At 40.8% G+C, this 24426-nt stretch overlaps 1 protein-coding gene across 9 annotated transcripts in view; it reads left to right on the forward strand.

Moving 5' to 3' along the window:
- LOC128693341 (uncharacterized) overlaps positions 1-21560 on the forward strand; it is a 110765-nt gene extending 89205 nt beyond the window's left edge. For 7 of the 9 annotated variants that reach the window (XM_053783017.2, XM_053783016.2, XM_053783022.2 and 4 more), the window contains one exon: positions 4728-9272. In XM_053783017.2, the coding sequence (XP_053638992.2) occupies positions 4728-4923 (196 nt within the window). In that variant the 3' untranslated portion in view covers positions 4924-9272. Of the gene's footprint in view, positions 1-4727; positions 9273-21045 lie in introns of those variants that run through there. The other 2 variants (XR_011392534.1, XM_053783025.2) reach the window with 2 other exon arrangements.
- Positions 21561-24426: the final 2866 nt, after the last annotated feature.

The following is a 24426-nucleotide window of genomic DNA, read 5'->3' on the forward strand; positions in this document are numbered from 1 at the left end:
TGCTACAGCAGCAGCAGACGATGCTACAGCAGCAGCAGACGATGCTACAGCAGCAGCAGACGATGCTACAGCAGCAGCAGACGATGCTACAGCAGCAGCAGACGATGCTACAGCAGCAGCAGACGATGCTACAGCAGCAGCAGACGATGCTACAGCAGTAGCAGACGGTACTACAGCAGCAGCAGCAGCAGCTGACGGTGGTACAACAGCAGCAGCAGCTGACAGTGCAGCAGCAGCTGACAGTGCAGCAGCAGCTGACAGTGCAGCAGCAGCTGACGGTGGTACAGCAGCAGCAGCAGCTGTACCACCAATAGTAGCGATGGTTGATTGGGGTTTATTATACAACCTGGCCAGCTTGGAGACACGCACTCCACTTTCATACTTATCAATGATCTTTTTCTTCATCTCTATAGTAATTCTCACCCTTATTGCTGTAGGGTTGGCACTAGAAGCTTTCTTGGGGCCCATGGTCACTTATTTTCCAGAAAAAATCACCAAAAACACTGTACAGTAATAATACGAAATGTTCCGATTGTATGCTTAGATGTTACCGCGGAGGCTGGCTGGTAAACAATGCCACCGGCGGAACATGTGAGCGTGGCTCAGACCGCACATTGGACGCGTCTCGGACGAAGAGCGGTGAGCGGGTTTTTGGGCGGTATGCGAGGCAAAATTTTTGTGAAAAAAGCGAGCGGTATGCGGATTGTATAGTATGCGATGCGTGCGGTATGCGGGGGTCCACTGTACATTGAGTGTGAACAGTGGTGGTGGGTTCTGCTCCTGCCTCCACCTCCACCACCACTATGTATGGCTTCCCTCAGTGGCCCTTATAAACCCAACAACAACACTTCCACCACTTAATCCTCACATACATTATGACATATTTTATTCATTCTAGAGTATATATCATGTTTCTATGTTATTAATATTGTTTATTATATCATATTAGATGAATTGCGATAGATAAATAAGCCATAGAGTTGATAATAGCATCATATTGAAGTACAGTGGACCCCCGGTTATCGGCCAGTTCAGTTATTGGCCAACTCGGTTATCAGCCGTTTTTTTGGCACCCGGTTATCAGCCGTTAATTCGGTTATTGGCCATTTGGGAGGCATCCATCTGCTGGCTGGGGCCGCTTGCAGTCAGTTTGGCTTTGTCTCTGGGCAAATATTTTGCTATAATCCATTGTTTTTTGTGGTTACTGATCGAGTAAAACTGCAAAATAAGCAACCATGGGTCCAAAGAAACACGTTACATAGTATATGAAAACATGCAGTGTTTATATGCGATGTACATGTATATTGAATAATAATCACTGGCACATTAAATGTCTTATTTTATGTTAATATAGACATTTTCATTAATCCATCTATTATATCTTCTTCAAAATTATGTAAGAAACGTTACCTGGAGTTTACCTGGAGAGAGTTCCGGGGGTCAACGCCCCCGCGGCCCGGTCCGTGACCAGGCCTCCTGGTGGATCAGAGCCTGATCAACCAGGCTGTTGCTGCTGGCTGCACGCAAACCAACGTACGAGCCATAGCCCGGCTGGTCAGGAACCGACTTTAGGTGCTTGTCCAGTGCCAGCTTGAAGACTGCCAGGGGTCTGTTGGTAATCCCCCTTATGTATGCTGGGAGGCAGTTGAACAGTCTCGGGCCCCTGACACTTATTGTATGGTCTCTTAACGTGCTAGTGACACCCCTGCTTTTCATTGGGGGGATGTTGCATCGTCTGCCAAGTCTTTTGCTTTCGTAGTGAGTGATTTTCGTGTGCAAGTTCGGTACTAGTCCCTCTAGGATTTTCCAGGTGTATATAATCATGTATCTCTCCCGCCTGCGTTCCAGGGAATACAGGTTCAGGAACCTCAAGCGCTCCCAGTAATTGAGGTGTTTTATCTCCGTTATGCGTGCCGTGAAGGTTCTCTGTACATTTTCTAGGTCAGCAATTTCACCTGCCTTGAAAGGTGCTGTTAGTGTGTGGCAATATTCCAGCCTAGATAGAACAAGTGACCTGAAGAGTGTCATCATGGGCTTGGCCTCCCTAGTTTTGAAGGTTCTCATTATCCATCCTGTCATTTTTCTAGCAGATGCAATTGATACAATGTTATGGTCCTTGAAGGTGAGATCCTCCGACATGATCACTCCCAGGTCTTTGACGTTGGTGTTTCGCTCTATTTTGTGGCCAGAATTTGTTTTGTACTCTGATGAAGATTTAATTTCCTCGTGTTTACCATATCTGAGTAATTGAAATTTCTCATCGTTGAACTTCATATTGATTTCTGCAGCCCACTGAAAGATTCGGTTGATGTCCGCCTGGAGCCTTGCAGTGTCTGCAATGGAAGACACTGTCATGCAGATTCGGGTGTCATCTGCAAAGGAAGACACGGTGCTGTGGCTGACATCCTTGTCTATGTCGGATATGAGGATGAGGAACAAGATGGGAGCGAGTACTGTGCCTTGTGGAACAGAGCTTTTCACCGTAGCTGCCTCGGACTTTACTCTGTTGACGACTACTCTCTGTGTTCTGTTAGTGAGGAAATTATAGATCCATCGACCGACTTTTCCTGTTATTCCTTTAGCACGCATTTTGTGCGCTATTACGCCATGGTCACACTTGTCGAAGGCTTTTGCAAAGTCTGTATATATTACATCTGCATTCTTTTTATCTTCTAGTGCATTTAGGACCTTGTCGTAGTGATCCAATAGTTGAGACAGACAGGAGCGACCTGTTCTAAACCCATGTTGCCCTGGGTTGTGTAACTGATGGGTTTCTAGATGGGTGGTGATCTTGCTTCTTAGGACCCTTTCAAAGATTTTTATGATATGGGATGTTAGTGCTATCGGTCTGTAGTTCTTTGCTGTTGCTTTATTGCCCCCTTTGTGGAGTGGGGCTATGTCTGTTGTTTTTAGTAACTGTGGGACGACCCCCGTGTCCATGCTCCCTCTCCATAGGATGGAAAAGGCTCGTGATAGGGGCTTCTTGCAGTTCTTGATGAACACGGAGTTCCATGAGTCTGGCCCTGGGGCAGAGTGCATGGGCATGTCATTTATCGCCTGTTCGAAGTCATTTGGCGTCAGGATAACATCGCATACATAGCATATAAACATACAATGTTTATTATATGCGATGTATATTTAATAATCACTCTTTGCCACATTAAATGTCTTATTTTACATTAATATAGACATTTTCATTAATCCATCTATGATATTTTCTTCAAAATTATGTAAGAAACACGTTACATAGCATATAAACATGCAATGTTTATTATATGCAATGTATATTTAATAATCACTCTTTGGCAAATTAAATGTCTTATTTTACATTAATATAGATATTTTCATTAATCCATCTATGATATTTTCTTGAAAATTATATAAGAAACACGTTACATATCATGTAGCATATAAACATAGCATATAAACATGCAATGTTTATATGTTATCGAGTGGAGAGTGGGATGGAGAGTAAACATTACGTTTTCTCTGATGCAGCGTTAGAGAAAACTGTGAATCTGGCGACTGGTGCAGTAACCGCCCTTCATATTCATTTGTTTACAATTCTTGGCATGAATTATTCATTACTTCTTCCTTTGTTTATGATGGCATCTAAAGGTAGTTGTTAGAAACAATTAAACTCAGTGAACATGGTAATTATATGGCTGTGTAGTGTAATAATATGGCTGTGTATTGTAATAATATGGCTGTGTATTGTAATATAGCTGTGTAGTGTAGCCCGGGAGGGGTGGGCTACATACGTGTACTGTACCTACATCTACTGCTACCTACACTGACTTCCTACAAATAAATACTATTCGCCTCTTGCCCTACATTAAGATTACAAATATTTTAAGGTTAGTAATGAATGTACTGCAGCAGTAAATGACAGGTTAAAGAGGTGTGTGCAATGTGGACTAGGGTGCAAGCTTTTGTAGAGAAACACCACCCTGACCAAGCTGAAACAAGCCATATCTGCAACATGTTCAGTGACAAAACCCTGTCCCACTTCAGGGAAATCTTAGAGAGACACCAGAAACAGACCTCTATGGACAGATTTGTTGTGAGGCAGGGGTCTAGTGACTCTCAAGCTGGTCCTAGTAGCATTAAAAGACAAAGAAGGGAAGTAACCCCAGAGAAGGCTTTGCTACCTAAAGTCTTTATGAAGGGGGATTCCCCTTCAAAAAGCTAACTCCTTCCTCTTTCCTCTTCCTATCTTCCAGAAGCCAGCATTAGCCTTAATAAAGGTATGTAAAACTTACATAATTGTTAAAAAAATTATTTTTTTGTGAATATTTTTGTCTGGAACGCATTAATTGTATTTCCATTAATTCTTATGGGAAATTAATTTGGTTTTCGGCCATTTCGGTTATCAGCCGACCTTCTCGAACGGATTATGGCCAATAAGCGAGGGTCCACTGTACTATTCTGTCATGCCTCCTGACAGCAGGAATGGATTAATTGGATTTCCATTACTTCTTATGGGGAAAATTAAATCGGATAACGATAAAATCAGTTAAGGACGATCTCTGGAATGGATTAATATTGTTAACTGAGGGTCCACTGTAATTACAGTGGTACAGATTGCATCAAGAATGTAATTTACACAATATTGAAGGCATGTTATGCATTGTGAGGCACTGCCTTGGTGAGAGGTGACCATTCTTGAGTTTAAAATGGAGTTATGTATATTGAAGCACATTACATTTCAATTTTTTTTTTTTCAGAAAGGGATGCAGACACATAACTCTACCAAACAGCCAGTTGACTTTCTCAGGAATAATGTGGCTATTGCCTGCTTTAAGAGGCATAGGATGTGAGAAATTGTCTCTCGAGACTGTCACTGACTTTAGTTACCCAGAAAGGATGACGCTGGAGAGAAAGGAAAAGGAAATGTGTATAGAAATCAATTGGATTAATTAAACTTGCACATTACAATTTGGTTTTAAAAGTGTGAAAATATATTAATTTAACTTACATTTTGCTGTGGATTTAAACTTTTCTATTTTTAAATGTTTTTTACTTATCTTTGTGCATAGCTCCTGAGTGTAAGAATGATCAGCACCATTGGTAGGAAGGGAAACAGTGTAAGCTGATTCTTCTGGTATTCATGGCAAAACATACCTTACTTAGACTTAGGTACAATGTTTGGTATGTAAGCTAACTTTAGAAGTGTGTACATTACACAAATAACCCGCACATAAAAGACAGAAGCTTACGACGACGTTTCGGTCCGACTTGGACCATTGACAAAGTCACACTAACAGAGGTGGAGCAGGACGGCTATATATAGGCAGGAAGAGGTGGAAGTAGTAGTAGTGGTAGTAGTAGTAGTAGTACAAGAATTGTATATAATACCGACAGGATGAAATGACACATGCACAACACCCGGGCATCCCCACCGTAGACGTTTCGCCATCCAGCCAGCCACTGGATGGCGAAACATCCACAACAAAGACAACCTGCCTATATATAGCCGTCCTGCTCCACCTCTGTTAGTGTGACTTTGTCAGTGGTCCAAGTCGGACCGAAACGTCGTCGTAAGCTTCTGTCTTTTATGTGCGGGTTATTTGTGTATCGTTCCAGTCACGGTATTGTGCCTTTTTGTTATTTAAGTGTGTACATTCATTACACTTAGTGTGATATAAATCCCATGAAGGTGTATAATATTTAGTTATTAGCACACTGGCCGATTCCCACCAAGGCAGGGTGGCCCGAAAAAGAAAAACTTTCACCATCATTCATTCCATCACTGTCTTGCCAGAATTGTGCTTTACACTACAGTTTTTAAACTGAAACATTAACACCCCTCCTTCAGAGTGCAGGCACTGTACTTCCCATCTCCAGGACTCAAGTCCGGCCTGCCGGTTTCCCTGAATCCCTTCATAAATGTTACTTTGCTCACACTCTAACAGCACGTCAAGTATTAAAAACCATTTGTCTCCATTCACACCTATCAAACACGCTCACGCATGCCCGCTGGAAGTCCAAGCCCCTCTCTCACAAAACCTCCTTTACCCCCTCCCTCCAAGTTTTCCTAGGCCGACCCCTACACCCCGCCTTCCTTTCACTACAGACTGATACACTCTTGAAGTCATTCTGCTTCGCTCCATTCTCTCTACGTGTCCGAACCACCTCAACAACCCTTCCTCAGCCCTTTGGACAACAGTTTTGGTAATCCCGCACCTCCTCCTAACTTCCAAACTATGAATTCTCTGCATTATATTCACGCCACACATAGCCCTCAGACATGACATCTCCACTGCCTCCAGCCTTCTCCTCGCTGCAACATTCATCACCCATGCTTCACAACCATATAAGAGCGTTGGTAAAACTATACTCTCATATATTCCCCTCTTTGCCTCCAAGGACAAAGTTCTTTGTCTCCACAGACTCCTAAGTGCACCGCTCACCCTTTTCCCCTCATCAATTCTACGATTCACCTCATCTTTCATAGACCCATCCGCTGACACGTCCACTCCCAAATATCTGAATACGTTCACCTCCTCCATACTCTCTCCCTCCAATCTGATATCCAATCTTTCATCACCTAATCTTTTTGTTATCCTCATAACCTTACTCTTTCCTGTATTCACTTTTAATTTTCTTCTTTTCATACCCTACCAAATTCATCCACCAACCTCTGCAACTTCTCTTCAGAATCTCCCAAGAGCCCAGTGTCATCAGCAAAGAGCAACTGTGACAACTCCTACTTTATGTATGATTCTCTATCTTTTAACTCCACGCCTCTTGCCAAGACCCTTGCATTTACTTCTCTTACAACCCCATCTATAAATATATTAAACAACCACGGTGACATCACACATCCTTGTCTAAGGCCTACTTTTACTGGGAAATAATCTCCCTCTCTCCTACATACTCTAACTTGAGCCTCACTATCCTCGTAAAAACTCTTCACTGCTTTCAGTAACCTACCTCCTATACCATACACCTGCAACATCTACCACATTGCCTCCCTATCCACCCTGTCATACGCCTTTTCCAAATCCATAAATGCCACAAAAGCCTCTTTAGGCTTATCTAAATACTGTTCACTTATATGTTTTACTGTAAACACCTGGTCCCCACACCCCCTACCTTTCCTAAAGCCTCCTTGTTCATCTGCTATCCTATTCTCCGTCTTACTCTTAATTCTTTCAATAATAACTCTACCATACACTTTACCAGGTACTCAACAGACTTATCCCCCTATAATTTTTGCACTCTCTTTTGTCCCCTTTGCCTTTATACAAAGGAACTATGCATGCTCTCTGCCAATCCCTAGGTACCTTACCCTCTTCCATACATTTATTAAATAATAGCACCAACCACTCCAAAACTATATCCCCACCTGCTTTTAACATTTCTATCTTTATCCCATCAATCCCGGCTGCCATACCCCTTTTCATTTTACCTACTGCCTCACGAACTTCCCCCACACTCACAATTGACTCTTCCTCACTCCTACAAGATGTTATTCCTCCTTGCCCTATACATGAAATCACAGCTTCCCTATCTTCATCAACATTTAACAATTCCTCAAAATATTCCCTCCATCTTCCCAATACCTCTAACTCTCTATTTAATAACTTTCCTCTCCTATTTTTAACTGACAAATCCATTTGTTCTTTTGGCTTCCTCAACTTGTTAATCTCACTCCAAAACTTTTTCTTATTTTCAACAAAATTTGTTGATAACATCTCACCCACTCTCTCATTTGCTCTCTTTTTACATTGCTTCACCACTCTCTTAACCTCTCTCTTTTCCTCCATATACTCTTCCCTCCTTGCATCACTTCTAGTTTGTAAAAACTTCTCATATGCTAACTCTTTCTCCCTTACTACTCTCTTTACATCATCATTCCACCAATCGCTCCTCTTCCCTCCCGCACCCACCTTCCTGTAACCACAAACTTCTGCTGAACACACTAACACTACATTTTTAAACCTACCCCATACCTCTTCGACCACATTGCCTATGCTCTCATTAGCCCATCTATCCTCCAATAGCTGTTTATATCTTACTCTAACTGCCTCCTCTTTTAGTTTATAAACCTTCACCTCTCTCTTCCCTGATGCTTCTATTCTCCTTGTATCCCATCTACCTTTTACTCTCAGTGTAGCTACAACTAAAAAGTGATCTGTTATATCTGTAGCCCCTGTATAAACATGTACATCCTGAAATCTACTCAGCAGTCTTTTATCTACTGATACATAATCCAACAAACTACTGTCATTTCGCCCTACATCATATCTTGTATGCTTATTTATCCTCTTTTTCTTAAAATATGTATTACTTATAACTAAACCCCTTTCTATACAAAGTTCAATCAAAGGACTCCCATTATCATTTACACCTGGCACCCCAAACTTACCTACCACACCCTCTCTAAGGTGTATAATAATAGGTGTTTATTCTGCTAAATATTATGAGACGGTACAAATATACGTATATTTAGATTTTGTAAATATCCCTGCCACGGGTGAAACTATCAATTCCTTATTTCAATAATTACATGATCAAGTTTATTGAAAGATATGGCAAAATACAAGCCTTTTTTTTTTTTTATCCCTGCAGCTCCAGTGGTTTTAGTACTATATGGACTTTATTCAGTAAGACCTCTTTTCTGAAAATATCTTACTAATATTATATCCATAATAGCGAGAAGGAACATGGGCTCTGTAAATACCTTGAATTTCACTGATAGTGGCTTTTCATGACAGGGATGATAAACTGAAAGCTGCTCTCATGTGTACTGTGCATGTAGGCTGGTATACATATTTCTTTTCCTTCCCTGAAAATAAAAGCTTTCCCTGGATCTGAAGCCTATCAAGAGGTCAGTATGCTTTTTTGGGTAGTGGATGAAGATAAAATTGGAGGATCATCAGATCCCCACTGAATCTAGGATCAGGCAGGCATTGGAGATTGATTATAAACACAGAAATGCGACTCTTAAAATAATGACTCGAGTCATAAGTTTGCCTGTGATACTCCAATATAGAAACTATGTATTGTACCAAAACAAAATCATTCACATTGCTAAATTTACAAACTGTAATGTAGTTACTTAGCCTTAATACCAACTTGCTCCATAATCTGTAACAATGTAGAGTTTTGAATTAATCTTAGTCTGCCTGAAATGCCTAGTCATGCTAGGTGTGATAGTGGCCCTCTTTGTAATTAATATTTTATAATATGTAAACCACACAATATCCTATAATATGTAAACCCTGCATTGTAATCTTTATAGAGAATAAACTTGATTTATGACTTATGATTTATGATTTATACACTTGATTGTTTCTTTGACTGCTACTAGGCCTTCTGATGGTGACTTTTGTATACCTTTCCATTACCCCTAAGGCCAATTTTTTTTTTATCATAATTCTTTGAAGAATGATGATTTTTTCTGCCTAATTTTGTCGATGAGGATGCTCTTTGAAATACTGGAACTCTAGTGAGGCTCACACAATAAAAAGGAGGAGTACATGGAACTAAAAAATGATTACAATAATACTGTACAGGGAGAGATTACAGATTACAGATTATCCCCCAGTAAAAGTAGGCCTTAGACAGGGATGTGATGTCACTATGGTTGTTCAATATACAGTGGACCCCTGCTGTTTGGCAGCCGCGACTTTTGTGAAATCCAACTTTTGGCAAGTTTTTTCGGCAAAATTTAGCTTCACGGTTCGTGATTCGGCAACCGTCCGGTACGTGTCCGCCCATCACCGCACACACAAAGCCAGTCTCCCGCACCATTCACACTCAGTGTGCCATTGTTTACCAGCTTGTGACCATCGCCCCACAGGTTCATACAATACATTTCATAATCATTTTTTTGTGCTTGCAACTTCTAAATACACCTACCATCCAACTTACGACCTGCTCGACATACGTCCACTCGATTTACGACCGTGCATCTGGCAGCTGGGCTGAGCCGGCTGATACACACCACTGTACAATATTTGACAATACTCGCGGCGGCAATGCGTCATGCAGGCAGCATCAGTTTGAGTAACCCTGTCCTATCAGCAGCATCATACTGTATTAACTGTACTAACTGGACAGTAAATTTCACCATGGTCCCTAAGATGAAGTCTGAATCTTGCACTGGAGATTGTGGCAAGAAAGGCTCTTACTCTCAAACTCTCTATTTGTTTTCACTGCTGAACATAAACCTGTCTGTATCTGTCTGCCTGTATATCTGTGTATCTCTGTGTCTGTTTATCTGTCTACCTGTGTGTCTGTCTTTCTATCTGTGTGTCTGTCTTTGTCTACCTGTGTGTCTGTCTTTCTGTCTACCTGTGTCTATGTCTACCTGTGTGTCTTTCTGTCTACCTGTGTGTCTGTCTACTTGTGTGTCTGTCTTTATGTCTACCTGTGTGTGTCTTTCTGTCTACCTGTGTGTCTACCTGAGTGTCTGTCTACCTGTGTCTGTCTGTCTTTCAGTTTGCCTGTCTGTCTCAGAGCCACTCATTAAGAGTGTAATTGGTCTTGAAGATGCCATATTAATAATGATAACACAATAATAATCACTGAGGCGCATTAGATGTGTATAAAACATTGATATAGACATTTTGCTTAATCCATCTATGATTTCTTTTTCAAAATTATATAATAAACATGCTACATAACATATAAATTAACAAATATGAAATGTTTTTCTGGTCGGCTTGACAGAGTGAACAGGAACCATTCGTGTCCGGGCTGGTAACAACAACAACAACTACGTTTGTTTACATAACTCGCCAACCTTCTACACACTCATTCGTTTATTCATTTAATCTTGTTTACTCACCTCTCACTCTACATTAAGACTACAGATATTTTAAGGTAAGTAATGAGTGGACACGATTATTATAGTTTAATAATATTATTATTAATATTAGTACATATGTATTATTGTAATAATAATAATAATAATTATTATTATTATTATTAATTTAGGGAACTGGAGCACAGATCCACTGGTTGGGGATTTCAATGCTAAAGTGGGTAAAAATGTTATGGAGGGAGTAGTAGGTAAATTTGGGGTGTAGGGGTAAATGTAAATGGGGAGCCTTTAATTGAGCTATGTGTAGAAAGAAATTTGGTAATAAGTAATACATATTTTATGAAAAAGAGGATAAATAAATATACAAGTTATGATGTAGCACGTAATGAAAGTAGTTTGTTAGATTATGTATTGGTGGATAAAAGGTTGATGGGTAGGCTCCAGGATGTACATGTTTATAGAGGGGCAACTGATATATCAGATCATTATTTAGTTGTAGCTACAGTTAGAGTAAGAGGTAGATGGGAAAAGAGGAAGGTGGCAACAACAAGTAAGCCACAGCCACAGTCAGCCCTCCTGGCCCTATATCACTCTCTTATTTACCCCTATCTCATCTATGGAATTTGTGCATGGGGCTCAACAACAAGTAACCATCTCAGACCACTAATTACCCAACAAAAGGCTGCAGTTAGAATGATAACAAATTCTCACTATAGGCAGCACACTCCACCAATATTCAATACACTAAACCTACTCACCATACAAAACATCCATACTTATTACTGCAATAAGAGATATTAACCCTCCCCTCAAACATCTCCTTGTAGATGACCATAACACAAGGCAAATCACTCTTTGAGGATCTCACACTGTGTGCACATAAAAGGCAAAATCAATTCAACCTGTAAGAAACACTACCTGGTCTCTTCTCAAAGAGAATAACTGAACCTTATAAATTGAATCTTAAATGTGTATAAACCCAATAACTTTATTATTTTTTAAATACACTACCTAACAGGAATGTAGGAGTCTTTGAAGTTTTATCACTGATTTCATCATTGCTTAGTTAATCTTAAGAGATATAAGTATAAGTGGCGATGCTGCTCTTATTGTATTTTTTGTACAGAAAGGTGGGCTAGATATAAGCAATTGGCAGATGGGCTAGTAAAGTGAGGGGGGGGGTTGAAGAGGGTTGGAATAGTTTTAAAAATGCAGTATTAGAATGTTGGGCAGAAGTTTGTGGTTATAGGAGGGTGGGGGCAGGAGGAAAGAGGAGTGATTGGTGGAATGATGAAGTAAAGGGTGTGATAAAAGAGAAAAAGGTAGCTTATGAGAGGTTTTTACAAAGCAGAAGTGTTATAAGAAGAGCAGAGTATATGGAGAGTAAAAGAAAGGTGAAGAGAGTGGTGAGAGAGTGCAAAAGGAGAGCAGATGAAAGAGTGGGAGAGGCACTGTCAAGAAATTTTAATGAAAATAAGAAAAAAATTTTGGAGTGAGTTAAACAAGTTAAGAAAGCCTAGGGAAAGTATGGATTTGTCCGTTAAAAACAGAGTAGGGGAGTTAGTAGATGGGGAAAGGGAGGTATTAGGTAGATGGCGAGAATATTTTGAGGAACTTTTAAATGTTGAGGAAGAAAGGGAGGCGGTAATTTCATGCACTGGCCAGGGAGGTATACCATCTTTTAGGAGTGAAGAAGAGCAGAATGTAAGTGTGGTGGAGGTACGTGAGGCATTGCGTAGAATGAAAGAGGGTAAAGCAGCTGGAACTGATGGGATCATGACAGAAATGTTAAAAGCAGGGGGGGATATAGTGTTGGAGTGGTTGGTACTTTTGTTTAATAAATGTATGAAAGAGGGGAAGGTACCTAGGGATTGGCGGAGAGCATGTATAGTCCCTTTATATAAAGGGAAGGGGGACAAAAGAGATTGTAAAAATTATAGAGGAATAAGTTTACTGAGTATACCAGGAAAAGTTTACGGTAGAGTTATAATTGAAAGAATTAGAGGTAAGACAGAATGTAGAATTGCGGGTGAGCAAGGAGGCTTCAGAGTGGGTAGGGGATGTGTAGATCAAGTGTTTACATTGAAGCATATATGTGAACAGTATTTAGATAAAGGTAGGGAAGTTTTTATTGCATTTATGGATTTAGAAAAGGCATATGATAGAGTGGATAGAGGAGCAATGTGGCAGATGTTGCAAGTTTATGGAATAGGTGGTAATTTACTAAATGCTGTAAAGAGCTTTTATGAGGATAGTGAGGCTCAGGTTAGGGTGTGTAGAAGAGAGGGAGAATACTTCCCGGTAAAAGTAGGTCTTAGACAGGGTTGTGTAATGTCACCATGGTTGTTTAATATATTTATAGATGGGGTTGTAAAAGAAGTAAATGCTAGGGTGTTCGGGAGAGGGGTGGGATTAAATTATGGGGAATCAAATTCAAAATGGGAATTGACACAGTTACTTTTTGCTGATGATACTGTGCTTATGGGAGATTCTAAAGAAAAATTGCAAAGGTTAGTGGATGAGTTTGAGAATGTGTGTAAAGGTAGAAAGTTGAAAGTGAACATAGAAAAGAGTAAGGTGATGAGGGTATCAAATGATTTAGATAAAGAAAAATTGGATATCAAATTGGGGAGGAGGAGTATGGAAGAAGTGAATGTTTTCAGATACTTGGGAGTTGACGTGTCGGCGGATGGATTTATGAAGGATGAGGTTAATCATAGAATTGATGAGGGAAAAAAGGTGAGTGGTGCGTTGAGGTATATGTGGAGTCAAAAAACATTATCTATGGATTCAAAGAAGGGAATGTATGAAAGTATAGTAGTACCAACACTCTTATATGGATGTGAAGCTTGGGTGGTAAATGCAGCAGCGAGGAGACGGTTGGAGGCAGTGGAGATGTCCTGTCTAAGGGCAATGTGTGGTGTAAATATTATGCAGAAAATTTGGAGTGTGGAAATTAGGAGAAGGTGTGGAGTTAATAAAAGCATTAGTCAGAGGGCAGAAGAGGGGTTGTTGAGGTGGTTTGGTCATTTAGAGAGAATGGATCAAAGTAGAATTACATGAAAAGCATATAAATCTATAGGGGAAGGAAAGAGGGGTAGGGGTCGTCCTCGAAAGGGTTGGAAAGAGGGGGTAAAGGAGGTTTTGTGGGCGAGGGGCTTGGACTTCCAGCAAGCGTGCATGAGCGTGTTAGATAGGAGTGAATGGAGACGAATGATACTTGGGACCTGACGATCTGTTGGAGTGTGAGCAGGGTAATATTTAGTGAAGGGATTCAGGGAAACCGGTTATTTTCATATAGTCGGACTTGAGTCCTGGAAATGGGAAGTACAATGCCTGCATTTTAAAGGAGGGGTTTGGGATATTGGCAGTTTGGAGGGGTATGTTGTGTATCTTTATACGTATATGCTTCTAAGCTGTTGTATTCTGAGCACCTCTGCAAAAGCAGTGATAATGTGTGAGTGTGGTGAAAGTGTTGAATGATGAAAGTATTTTCTTTTTGGGGATTTTCTTTCTTTTTTTGGGTCACCCTGCCTCGGTGGGAGACGGCCGACTTGTTGAAAAAAAAAAATGATAACTTTACTTACGTGTACCTGTGAGAGAGAGAGAGAGAGAGAGAGACAGAGAGAGCCACATTCAGTCAGCCAATCACCCACCCGGCCAGCCAGCCAGCTATGTATTACACATGTTCCAGAGTTGTTTCTCTTTACTTAGGGTATAGGTTATACTACATTCTGGCAGGATGACACTACCAGTGGTATTCTCCCATTCCACTGTGTCAACAATACATAAAGATAACAGTAACATATGATACTGTATGTGATGTAAAATTTACAATACAGTTCACTACCATGTATACATTATATACAGTAAATAAATAATTAAAATATAATAGAAGTAAATTACGGTAAAAAGAATGAAATAATGATTGTACATTACATTACAGAACTATGTAGGTAGTTTACATAGGAAAAGTTTGACATTATGCCCTACCCAGTATGTCGGCAATTTTCAAAGGTTCGACTTACGTCCATTTTGACTTACGACCGGTTGGTCAGAACCAAGCTTGATCATAAGTCGGATGGTAGGTGTAAGTCACCATGGGCTCAAGGAAAGCAAGTGCCAGCCCTTTGGTAAAGAAAGTGAGGAACACAATCGAATTCAAGAAGGAAATCATTGAAAAATATGAGAGCGGAGTGCGTGTTACAGAACTTGCCAGGATGTTTGGCAAACCCCATTCAACCATCACTTCGATCGTGGCGAACGGAAAGGAAATAAAGTGTGCTGTTGTTGCAAAAGTGTTAGATATGGTGACAAAAAAGAGATCGCAAACCCTTGAAGAAGTGGAAAGGTTATTGTTGGTGTGGATTACCCAAAAACAGTTAGCAGGAGATAGTATTATGCAGTCGATAATATGTGAAAAGGCAAGGCGATCTTGTAAAGAAAATGCCTGCAACGAGAGGTGATGCTTGTGATTTTAAGGCCAGCAAAGGTTGGTTTGAGAGATTTAAGAAGCATAGTGGCATATACAGTGTGGTAAGGCATGGTGAGGCTGCCAGTTCTGACAAAAAAGTAGCTGAGAAGTTTGCACTGGAATTTAAGGAGTACATAAACACTGAAGAATTCAAACCCCAACAAGTGTTCAATTGTGATGAAAGAGGTCTCTTTTGGAAGAAAATGCCAAAGAGGACCTACATTATGCAGGAGGAAACGGCACTCCCAGGACACAAGCCTATGAAAGACAGGCTAACTCTCATGTTTTGTAGTACATAATACTAGGGATTGCAAAGTGAAGCCTTTACTGGTGTATCACTCTGAAAATCCCAGAGTGTTCAAGAAAAACAGTATCACCAAGAGTAATTTGTGTGTGATGTGGAAGGCTAACAGTAAGGCATGGGTCACAAGGGAAATTTTCCTTGACTGGTTTAATGAAGTGTTTGGCCCCAGTGTAAAGAAATACCTCCTGGAAAATAAATTGCCACTCAAGTGCCTCCTTGTAATGGACATTGCTCCTGCTCATCCTCCAGACTTGGAATAGCAAATGGTGGAGCAGTTGAGTTTCATCACGGTGAAGTTCTTGCCCCCTAATACAAATCTTCTCCTCCAGCCCATGGACCAGCAGGTCATTTCAAACTTCAAAAAACTGTACACCAAAGCAGTATTTCAAAAGTGCTTTGAAGTTATGTCAGACACTGAATTGACCCTAAGAAAGTTCTGGAAAGATCACTTCAATATCCTCACTTGCATAAACCTTATAGGTAAGGCTTGGGAGGGAGTGACTTCCAGAACTTTGAATTCTGCTTGGAGAAAATTAAAATTGTGGCCACAATGTGTACAAGAGAGGGATTTTGAAGGGTTTGGGGCTGACCCTAAGAAGCCTATACCAGTTGTGGAAAGTATTGTGGTATTGAGGAATTCCATGGGGTTGGATGTGAGTTTCGAGGAAGAGTTGGTGGAGGACCACGATGAAGAGCTAACCACTGCAGAGCTGCAAGAGCTTCATCTGCAACAGCAAGAGACCACAACTCAGGAAACTGCTGCAGAGGAGGAGGAAGAGAGATGGAGGAAGTTGCCTTCTTCAACGATTAAGGACATTTATGCAAAGTGGACTGAAGTGCAATTATTTATGGATGAACTTCACCCTGACAGAGCTGTTGCAGGCTGTGTTGGCAACATGTACATTGACAGTGTTGTGTCCCACTTCAGACAAATCTTAAAGAAATGCCAGAAACAGCTCTCTGGACAGATATTTTGTGCAACAGGGGTCCAGTGACTCTCAAGTTGTTCCCAGTGTCATTAACCCTTTGACTGTCGCAAGCCCCTTTCTAAAACTGTCATTCTATGTCAAAAAAATTTTTGAAAAAAAAAATTATCTTATGAAATGATAGAGAATCTTTTCCCAATGGTAATGACACCAAAAGTACAAAATTTGGTCGAAGCCTCACAAAATTACGCTCCTGCGAAGTTAGCGATCTCGGCGACATATACTCATCGGCGATTTCGCCGACTGAGCCCTATTTTTAGCCAATTCCATTGTTCCAGTCGACCAAACTCATAGCTATTTCTTTAGAACTCCATTTTTTTCTATCAAATGAGTGCAAAAAGCCACCCATTTACTGATTTGAACTACCCAATAGTGGTAATAAATTGGCCAATTTCATGCAAATTAAAAAAGATGCCAATTTCAAAACAGGGTCCAAAATAAACAATGCAGACATTCTTGGCACTAAAATAACATATCCTTTGTTTATTACTCATGTCTCTAGGTCCCTCTTATATTACTCTTGCTTTCTATTTTGATTTTTTATTCACAAAAAATAGAAGATTTACTGTTAAGCAGACTACTGCATTATTGTAAAAATGGTATAAATAATATCAGTGCACTAGTGAAAGAATATTAGAGTCCCCAGTTAACATGGATGTGTGGTGTGATTTGCTTACTCTTGAACATTGGTAAAAATCGAACATTTCCGCTACTTTGAGCTCAATTTCAAGGTAGTCTTCATCGTGAAACTAATCAAAATTATCTCTATTTCTGTAATATGTTTTCCATTCTATCAAATGAGACCAAGAAAATGAGAATACAACCATAAATACTATACGAAAATACACAACTCAAAGTCAGCATTTTAATCCAAAAACACAGTTGAATTTTTTTTTTTCTCATTATGCACTGCTTGCTGCAGGATTTCTTTTATACAGTGCACACTGACCAACAGACCCATTCTCTCACATGTGAGCCTACCAGCTTTCTCCTGCTTGATTTGAAGCCAATAGAATTATTAAGTATATGTACATCCGAAACACTGGCTCGTAAGACATATATACATGTATATACGACCAAAACAGTCAAAGGGTTAAAAAACAAAGAAGGGACATAACCCCAGAAAAGGACTTAGTACCTGAAGTCTTTATGGAAGGGGATTCCCCTTCCAAACAATAGTGTACACCTTCCTCCTGTCCCCTCCTCCCATCTTCCATCCACCCAGAAGTCTTCAATAAAGGTAAGTGTAATGTTATTATTATTTTATATATGTATGTACGTACTTGATTTCTCCTTGTTTTCTGTATATAAATCTTTATTTAATTTGAAAAAAAATATTTTTTTAATATTTTTGGGTGTCTGGAACAGATTAATTTTATTTTCATTATTTCTTATAAGGAAAATGGTTTTGCCATTTGGCAATTTTGTCATTCGGCCGACTCTCTGGAACAGATTAATTACGAAACTTGGGGGTCCACTGTACGTATTTATAGATGGGGTTGTAAGAGAAGTGAGTGCCCAAGTGTTGGCAAGAGGCGTGGGATTAAAAGATCAAGAATCTAACACAAAGTGGGAGTTGTCACAGTTGCTCTTTGCTGCTACTGCCGTGCGCCAAAGCTCTCTTACCTACAACTGCTTCCCGCTGTCTTTTTCTTGATCACTTCCGGTCACATGCTCATGCCGTCGCTGTTTATACAGATGGTTCTAAATCTTCTGACAATGTTGTGTGAGGTCATTTGTTAGACTCGGCTACTATTTTTACTGCCGAGTTGTATGCCATCCTCATAGTGCTTCTCCGTATTACATAATACATGTCTCCTTCAACGTTTGTGATCATTTCAGATTCCCTCAGTGCTTTACAAGCCATTAAACAATTTGATTCCCCTCATCCATTAATCCTTCGCATTCAACTATGGTTGCGCCATGTGACTAGCAAAAACAAAGACTTTGTTTTCTTGTTTTCTGTTGAGTCCCTGGACACATTGATGTGTGGGGCAATGAACAGGCAGATCCTGCTGCGCGGTCAGCGATACATGATCTTCCGGTTTCCTATAAAGGTATTCCATTCAGAGATTATTTTACAGTCATCTCTGCCTGTCTTTGCGGCCGTTGGTAACAACGATGTTCGGACACGCAACATAACAAATTGCACTCTATTAAACCGCTTTTAGGTCTGTGGCCATCTTACCACTGTTGCCGTACTCGGGAGACTGCGCTCTCCCATCTCCACATTGGCCATACTCGCCTTACCCATGGGTATCTCATGGAATGACACCCTATTCCTCTCTGTGAGGTTTGTCAGGTCCCTATTTCAGTTCTTCACTTTCTTGTGGATTGCCCAGTTTACCAGCAAGCTCGCAGGATTTACCTCCAACACCGCCACCGCCCTACCGCTCATACCTTATCTTTCCTTCTTGCAGATGGCCCTGCCTTTGACCTACAATTACTTTTTGACTTTTTGTAAGCAACTGCTTTACTATTCGAATTTTGACATATAGCCCTTAGCGTCCCTTCCAGCCCTTTTTCTCCCTTCACCTCTGAACCCCTTTCCACCTAGCTGTTTATTGCCTCAGCACTATTTTCTGCCCCACGCACTGTATGACCCTTGTCAGTTTAGTGCTTTCTTTGATTATAATAATAATAATAATGATCTTTGTTGATGACACTGTGCTTTTAGGAGATTCTAAAGAGAAGTTGCAGAGTTTGATCGACGAGTCTGATAGGGTATGTAAAAGAAATTGAACTTGAAATTGAAATGTTTATTTCTCTGTAAAGATTACAATGGGTGGTTTACATATTATAAAACAACAATTACAAAGAAGGCCACTAGCATGCCTTGCAAGCCTAGGTATTTTGGGCAGACTAATAATAATTCTTATTCTATATAACAAATTACAAATGATTAAATGGATTTACTTACAATAGTGAGTTAGTTCAAATTACAAATTATTATATGGATTTATGTACAATAGTGAGGTAGTTCAAAACATTAAAGAATATAACAATATGCAAAAGAAGTAATGAGAATGGTTTTGTCTTGGCATGATACACAGTTTCTATTAAAGCTCCTATATTGAAGTATCTCAGGCAAACTTAGGACTAGCTTGAGGTTTATTAGGCAATTTTATGTTCATAGTCATTTGGGTCAGGAGGAGGATGTGTGTGTGTGCATAAATGGATGGTTTTCATGTAGTGAGTTGATGGTGGGGTGTGTTAAGGCGATAAGATGTTTTTTGATGGTAGTTTTGAAAATGCTGCCCGAGTCTGCAATTCTAGAGTTTTTGGGTAGGGAGTTCCAGATTTTAGGCCCTTTAATGCACATTGAACGTTTGTATAGATTTAGCCAGACACGGGGAATGTCATAGAGATTTTTGTGTCTGGTTTTGTGCCTATGGGTCCTGTCACAACTCTCAAGAAAGCATTTTAGTTCAGGGTTAATATTGGAATTTATGATTCTGTAAATGTAGGTTGCACAGTAGTAAGTGTGGATGCTCTGAACAGTGATTAAGTTTAGGTCTTTGAAGAGTGGGGGGGGGGGTTACCTGGGATTGGATTATGTGATAATTCTTACTGTGGCTTTTTGTTGGGTTATTATTGGTTTTAGGTGGGTTGCTGCTGTTGATCCCAAAGCACAAGTGGCATAAGTGAGGTAGGGATAGATAAGTGAATAGTATAGTGTGAATAGAGCTGATTGTGGTACAGAGTAGCATATCTTAGCCCTTTCAGGGTCCAGAAGCCAAATTTCAAAGTGTGCACCAGTGTCCAAGAATTTTCAAAAAAAAATTTTTTGTTATTTTTTCTTATGAAATGGTATAGATTCTTTTTCTGAAGGTAATAAAACAAAAAGTACGAAATTTGATGGAAAATTGACGAAATTATACTCGCGAATTTTGATGTGTCAGCGATATTTACACATCGGCGATTTTGCCGACTTTGATTCCCATTTTAGGACAATTACCTTATTCCAGTCGACCAGCTACTTAGCTATTTCACTAGTATTACTTCTATTCTATCGACTGAGAACAAGAAATCGCCAACTCAACTGTTCCAACATGCGGAAGCTAGACAGGAAGTTGCAGGTTGGGATCCACCGACTGCGACTTGGCTACCCTACTGCCAGAAGACTCATCGACCGTGTGCAAGAGGAGTGCTGCTGCCATTGCAACCAAATGGTCCCCGAGCCACTAGTGCACTACCTCCTCAACTGCCCCGCGACGGTGCCACTCCGACAGAGGCACTTCCCAATGGCGCCTGGGGACCCGAACCGAGAAGATACCGCAGCCCGGCTGGTGTACCTGGCCGTCCGAGACCTGGGAACTCTCATCCCAGTCCTGGCTGCCCACTCACCGCCTCGATGACGATGCCACATACAACTAGGAGTCGACACTACCTCTCCATCTATTAACTCTCCTACTCTTCCTTCTTTCACTCCCCTACCTCCCCTCCCCCACCGCTTTAAAAATAAAAAAAAAAAAATCCAATGGAGCCTGTACCTGTTTTCTAGGTAAAAGTCTGAACTCGCCTAGAACCCATGCCACACTACAAACAACTTGACGGGACAACAAGTGCCCGAAGACCCTCAACCCTAGCGATGCCTGTCGATGAAGCCCAAGTGGACGCCTGCTGATGAAGACCAAGTGACGCCTGCTGATGAAGATGAGAAGCGAGATGACACTCCCCTCTGGGGAGTCGCCGCAAGAGAGAAGATGTTACCCTCCAGCCGGAGGGCCCAAGAAAGAAGACAGAAGAAAGAAGATGAACGACACCCCCAACCTGGGGCCACAGCCGGGTCACCATATGGAGAAGACCCGGGCCGGAAGTACTGGCGAACCTCTAATGAATGAATGACTACAAAATAAGTGATTGGAAATTGGTAATTTGGCCAATTTAGTGCAAAGTTCAAAATATTCCATTTTCAAAATAGGGTCCAGAATAAAGAATTCAGGCATTCCTGGCACTAAACTAACATTTCCTCTGTTCATTAGTTACGTTTTCAGGCTTTACAAATGAATTCCATTTTGATTTTTAATTCACATAATGAATTTTTATTCAAACCAAAAAATAGAAGATTTACTGTCATGCAATATTGCAATAATTGTATAAATAATATCACCACATTTCTGAACATATATTAGACCCACCAGCTGGCGTGTATTAGACGTGTGAGGTCATTTGTTTACTCTTGAACATCGGCAAAAATTTAACATTTCCGTTACTTTGAGCTCAGTTTCAAGCCATTTTCAATACTAAAAACAATCAAAATCATCTCTATTTCTGTAATACATCTTCCATTCTATCAAATGAGACCAAGAAATTGCAAATACAACTATAAAAAACATACGAAAAAACACTGCAAAGTTGCTGTTTTAATCGAAAATTTGTCTCAATTTTTTTTCTTTCATTATGCACTGTGTTTTGCAGGATTTGTTTTATGTGGTGCACACATACCACATAGATGTATTCTCTCATATCTAGGCCCAAATTTACTGCTCACAGCTTATCAGAGTGAAAGGGTTAGAGAGGATTCCAACCATTTTGGATACTCTTTATGCTGTGTGTGTGTTGAATGAGTGCTGAAATTTAGGTTGCTGTCAAGGTGTAGAAGGAAATTAAAAGTAAACATAGTTATGAGCGTAATAGAAGTGGTAGTGCCGAGTGTGATTCAGGTATACACAAATACAGTTACATAGATTATCATACATAGCAGCATATGTGTAAAGTACCTAGGATAATCCAAAAAAGTCAGACCGAGTGACATATTTCCACTGGGGTCCTTTTACCTTATTATTATAATATAAAGGTTATAATATCTTATAAATTATTCTATAATGGAGATATCTTATTATCATACTTAAAAGACTATCTACTACATGAGGGTCATTAAGACTGTCTACAATACGAGGGTCATTACTAGGAATAAGGTAAAATTACACGTGTGTTAGCCAAAAAAAAAATCATTCCCCTCCCTTTCTGTAGCTACATTCATCAGACACCTTTTGGCTCTCTTCTTGAACTGGTTCATGCTATGACTGGCTTTGACATGTGCAGGCAGTCTGTTCCATTCCTTTATTGCTGTACAATAAAAGGTGTTTGAAGCCTGGCCACTGACTGTAGGCAATTTTAAATACATGATTTAGCTTCAGTTGTTTTACTCTGTCTTCAACATTCTGCATATCCAACTACTGTAATTCACTCTGGCCTACATGCTCTCTTGGACCCAGGGCAGTGGTGTCTATGATGTTAGTAATAGTTATGAGTGTAATATAAGTGGTGGTGCCAAGTGTGATGAGGTTAACCACATTGACATTAATGTTGAATACAGTACTGTTGATAATGAGAACCTTCAAAACTAGGGATGCCAAGCCCATGATGACACTCTTCAGGTCGCTTGTTCTATCTAGGCTGGAATATTGCTGCACACTAACAGCACCTTTCAAGGCAGGTGAAATTGCTGACCTAGAAAATGTAGAGAACCTTCACGGCACGCATAACAGAGATAAAACACTTAAATTACTGGGAGCACTTGAAGTTCCTGAACCTGTAGTCCCTGGAATGTAGGCGGGAGTGATACATGATTATATACACCTGGAAAATTCTAGAGGGACTAGTACCAAACTTGCACACGAAAATCACTCACTACAAAAGCAAAAGACTCGGCAGACGATGCAACATCCCCCCAATGAAAAGCAGGGGTGTCACTAGCATGTTAAGAGACAACACAGTAAGTGTCAGGGGCCCAAGACTGTTCAACTGCCTCCCAGCATACATAAGGGGGGATTACCAATAGACTCCTGGCTGTCTTCAAGCAGGCACTGGACAAGCATCTAAAGTCGGTACCTGACCAGCCGGGCTGTGGCTCGTACGTTGGATTGCGTACAGCCAGCAGTAACAGCCTAGTTGATCAAGCCCTGATCCACCATGAAGCCTGGTCACAGACTGGGCCATGGGGGCATTGACCCCTGGAACCCTCTCCAGGTAAACTCCAGGTAATAAATGTAATGAACACAATGTTGGTAGTGATGTTGGTGATGACAGTTATAGTGATGCGTGTAATGCTAGTGGAGGAGGGAATGTGAGTGGTGGTGTCACCTATCATACTTTCACACACAAACAGCATCGTGGTCTTTGTAAACAAAGACTCCCATGTGGATCGACACCATGCCCAGCCCTTTTAGGGCAGGGTTGGTGCCTGAGCCAGAGCTTGCAGCTCTGGCTCAGGCACCTGGTCTGCCATCCCCACCCCAAGGGGGCGGGGATGGCAGACCAGAGAGGCCTAGCTTCTCCCTACGAGCCCCGTGAGGGCGGGGAATGTGGCTAGGCCTGAGGACAGTTGGTCCCAACGATGAGTGGGTACTTGTACCGCCTCCCATGGGAGACTTAGGTCTCAGACACTCCCTCAACAGGGAGCCAAGGCCGGGCCACCACTTGGAAAAGGCCCGGGCCAGGAGAATACCGGTGAATCAACAAGAAGAAGAAGACTCCCATGTGACCAGATCTAGTTCATTACCTTTGTAACTTGGCCATGATTGTGACCAGATCTAGTTCATTACCTATGTAGCTTGTTCAGCTATCAAAACTCTGGGGCCCAGTCCCTGGTCCCATTGTGTACCTCTGTAATCTTTTGACTACTGCCCACAGGATGGGTATGGGGTGCAAAATAGAGATAAACTAAACTAACCACGATGCCTTACAACTGAAAGTGCACTTAAAAAACTCAAGGACTAGGGTAACACTGCTGACATTGATAAGGTCTGGTATTTATATGAACAATTTTTTCATTATGCTGAGAAACTAAGCAAGATCCCAGGACTTCTATAATGGGTCAAAACTCGTATAAACTTTCTGTATTAAACTGGAATATTGCATCACTTAGAAAAAGATTTCC

Source organism: Cherax quadricarinatus, chromosome 28, assembly GCF_038502225.1.
Source record: "Cherax quadricarinatus isolate ZL_2023a chromosome 28, ASM3850222v1, whole genome shotgun sequence".
NCBI classification, from domain to species: Eukaryota; Metazoa; Arthropoda; class Malacostraca; order Decapoda; family Parastacidae; genus Cherax; species Cherax quadricarinatus.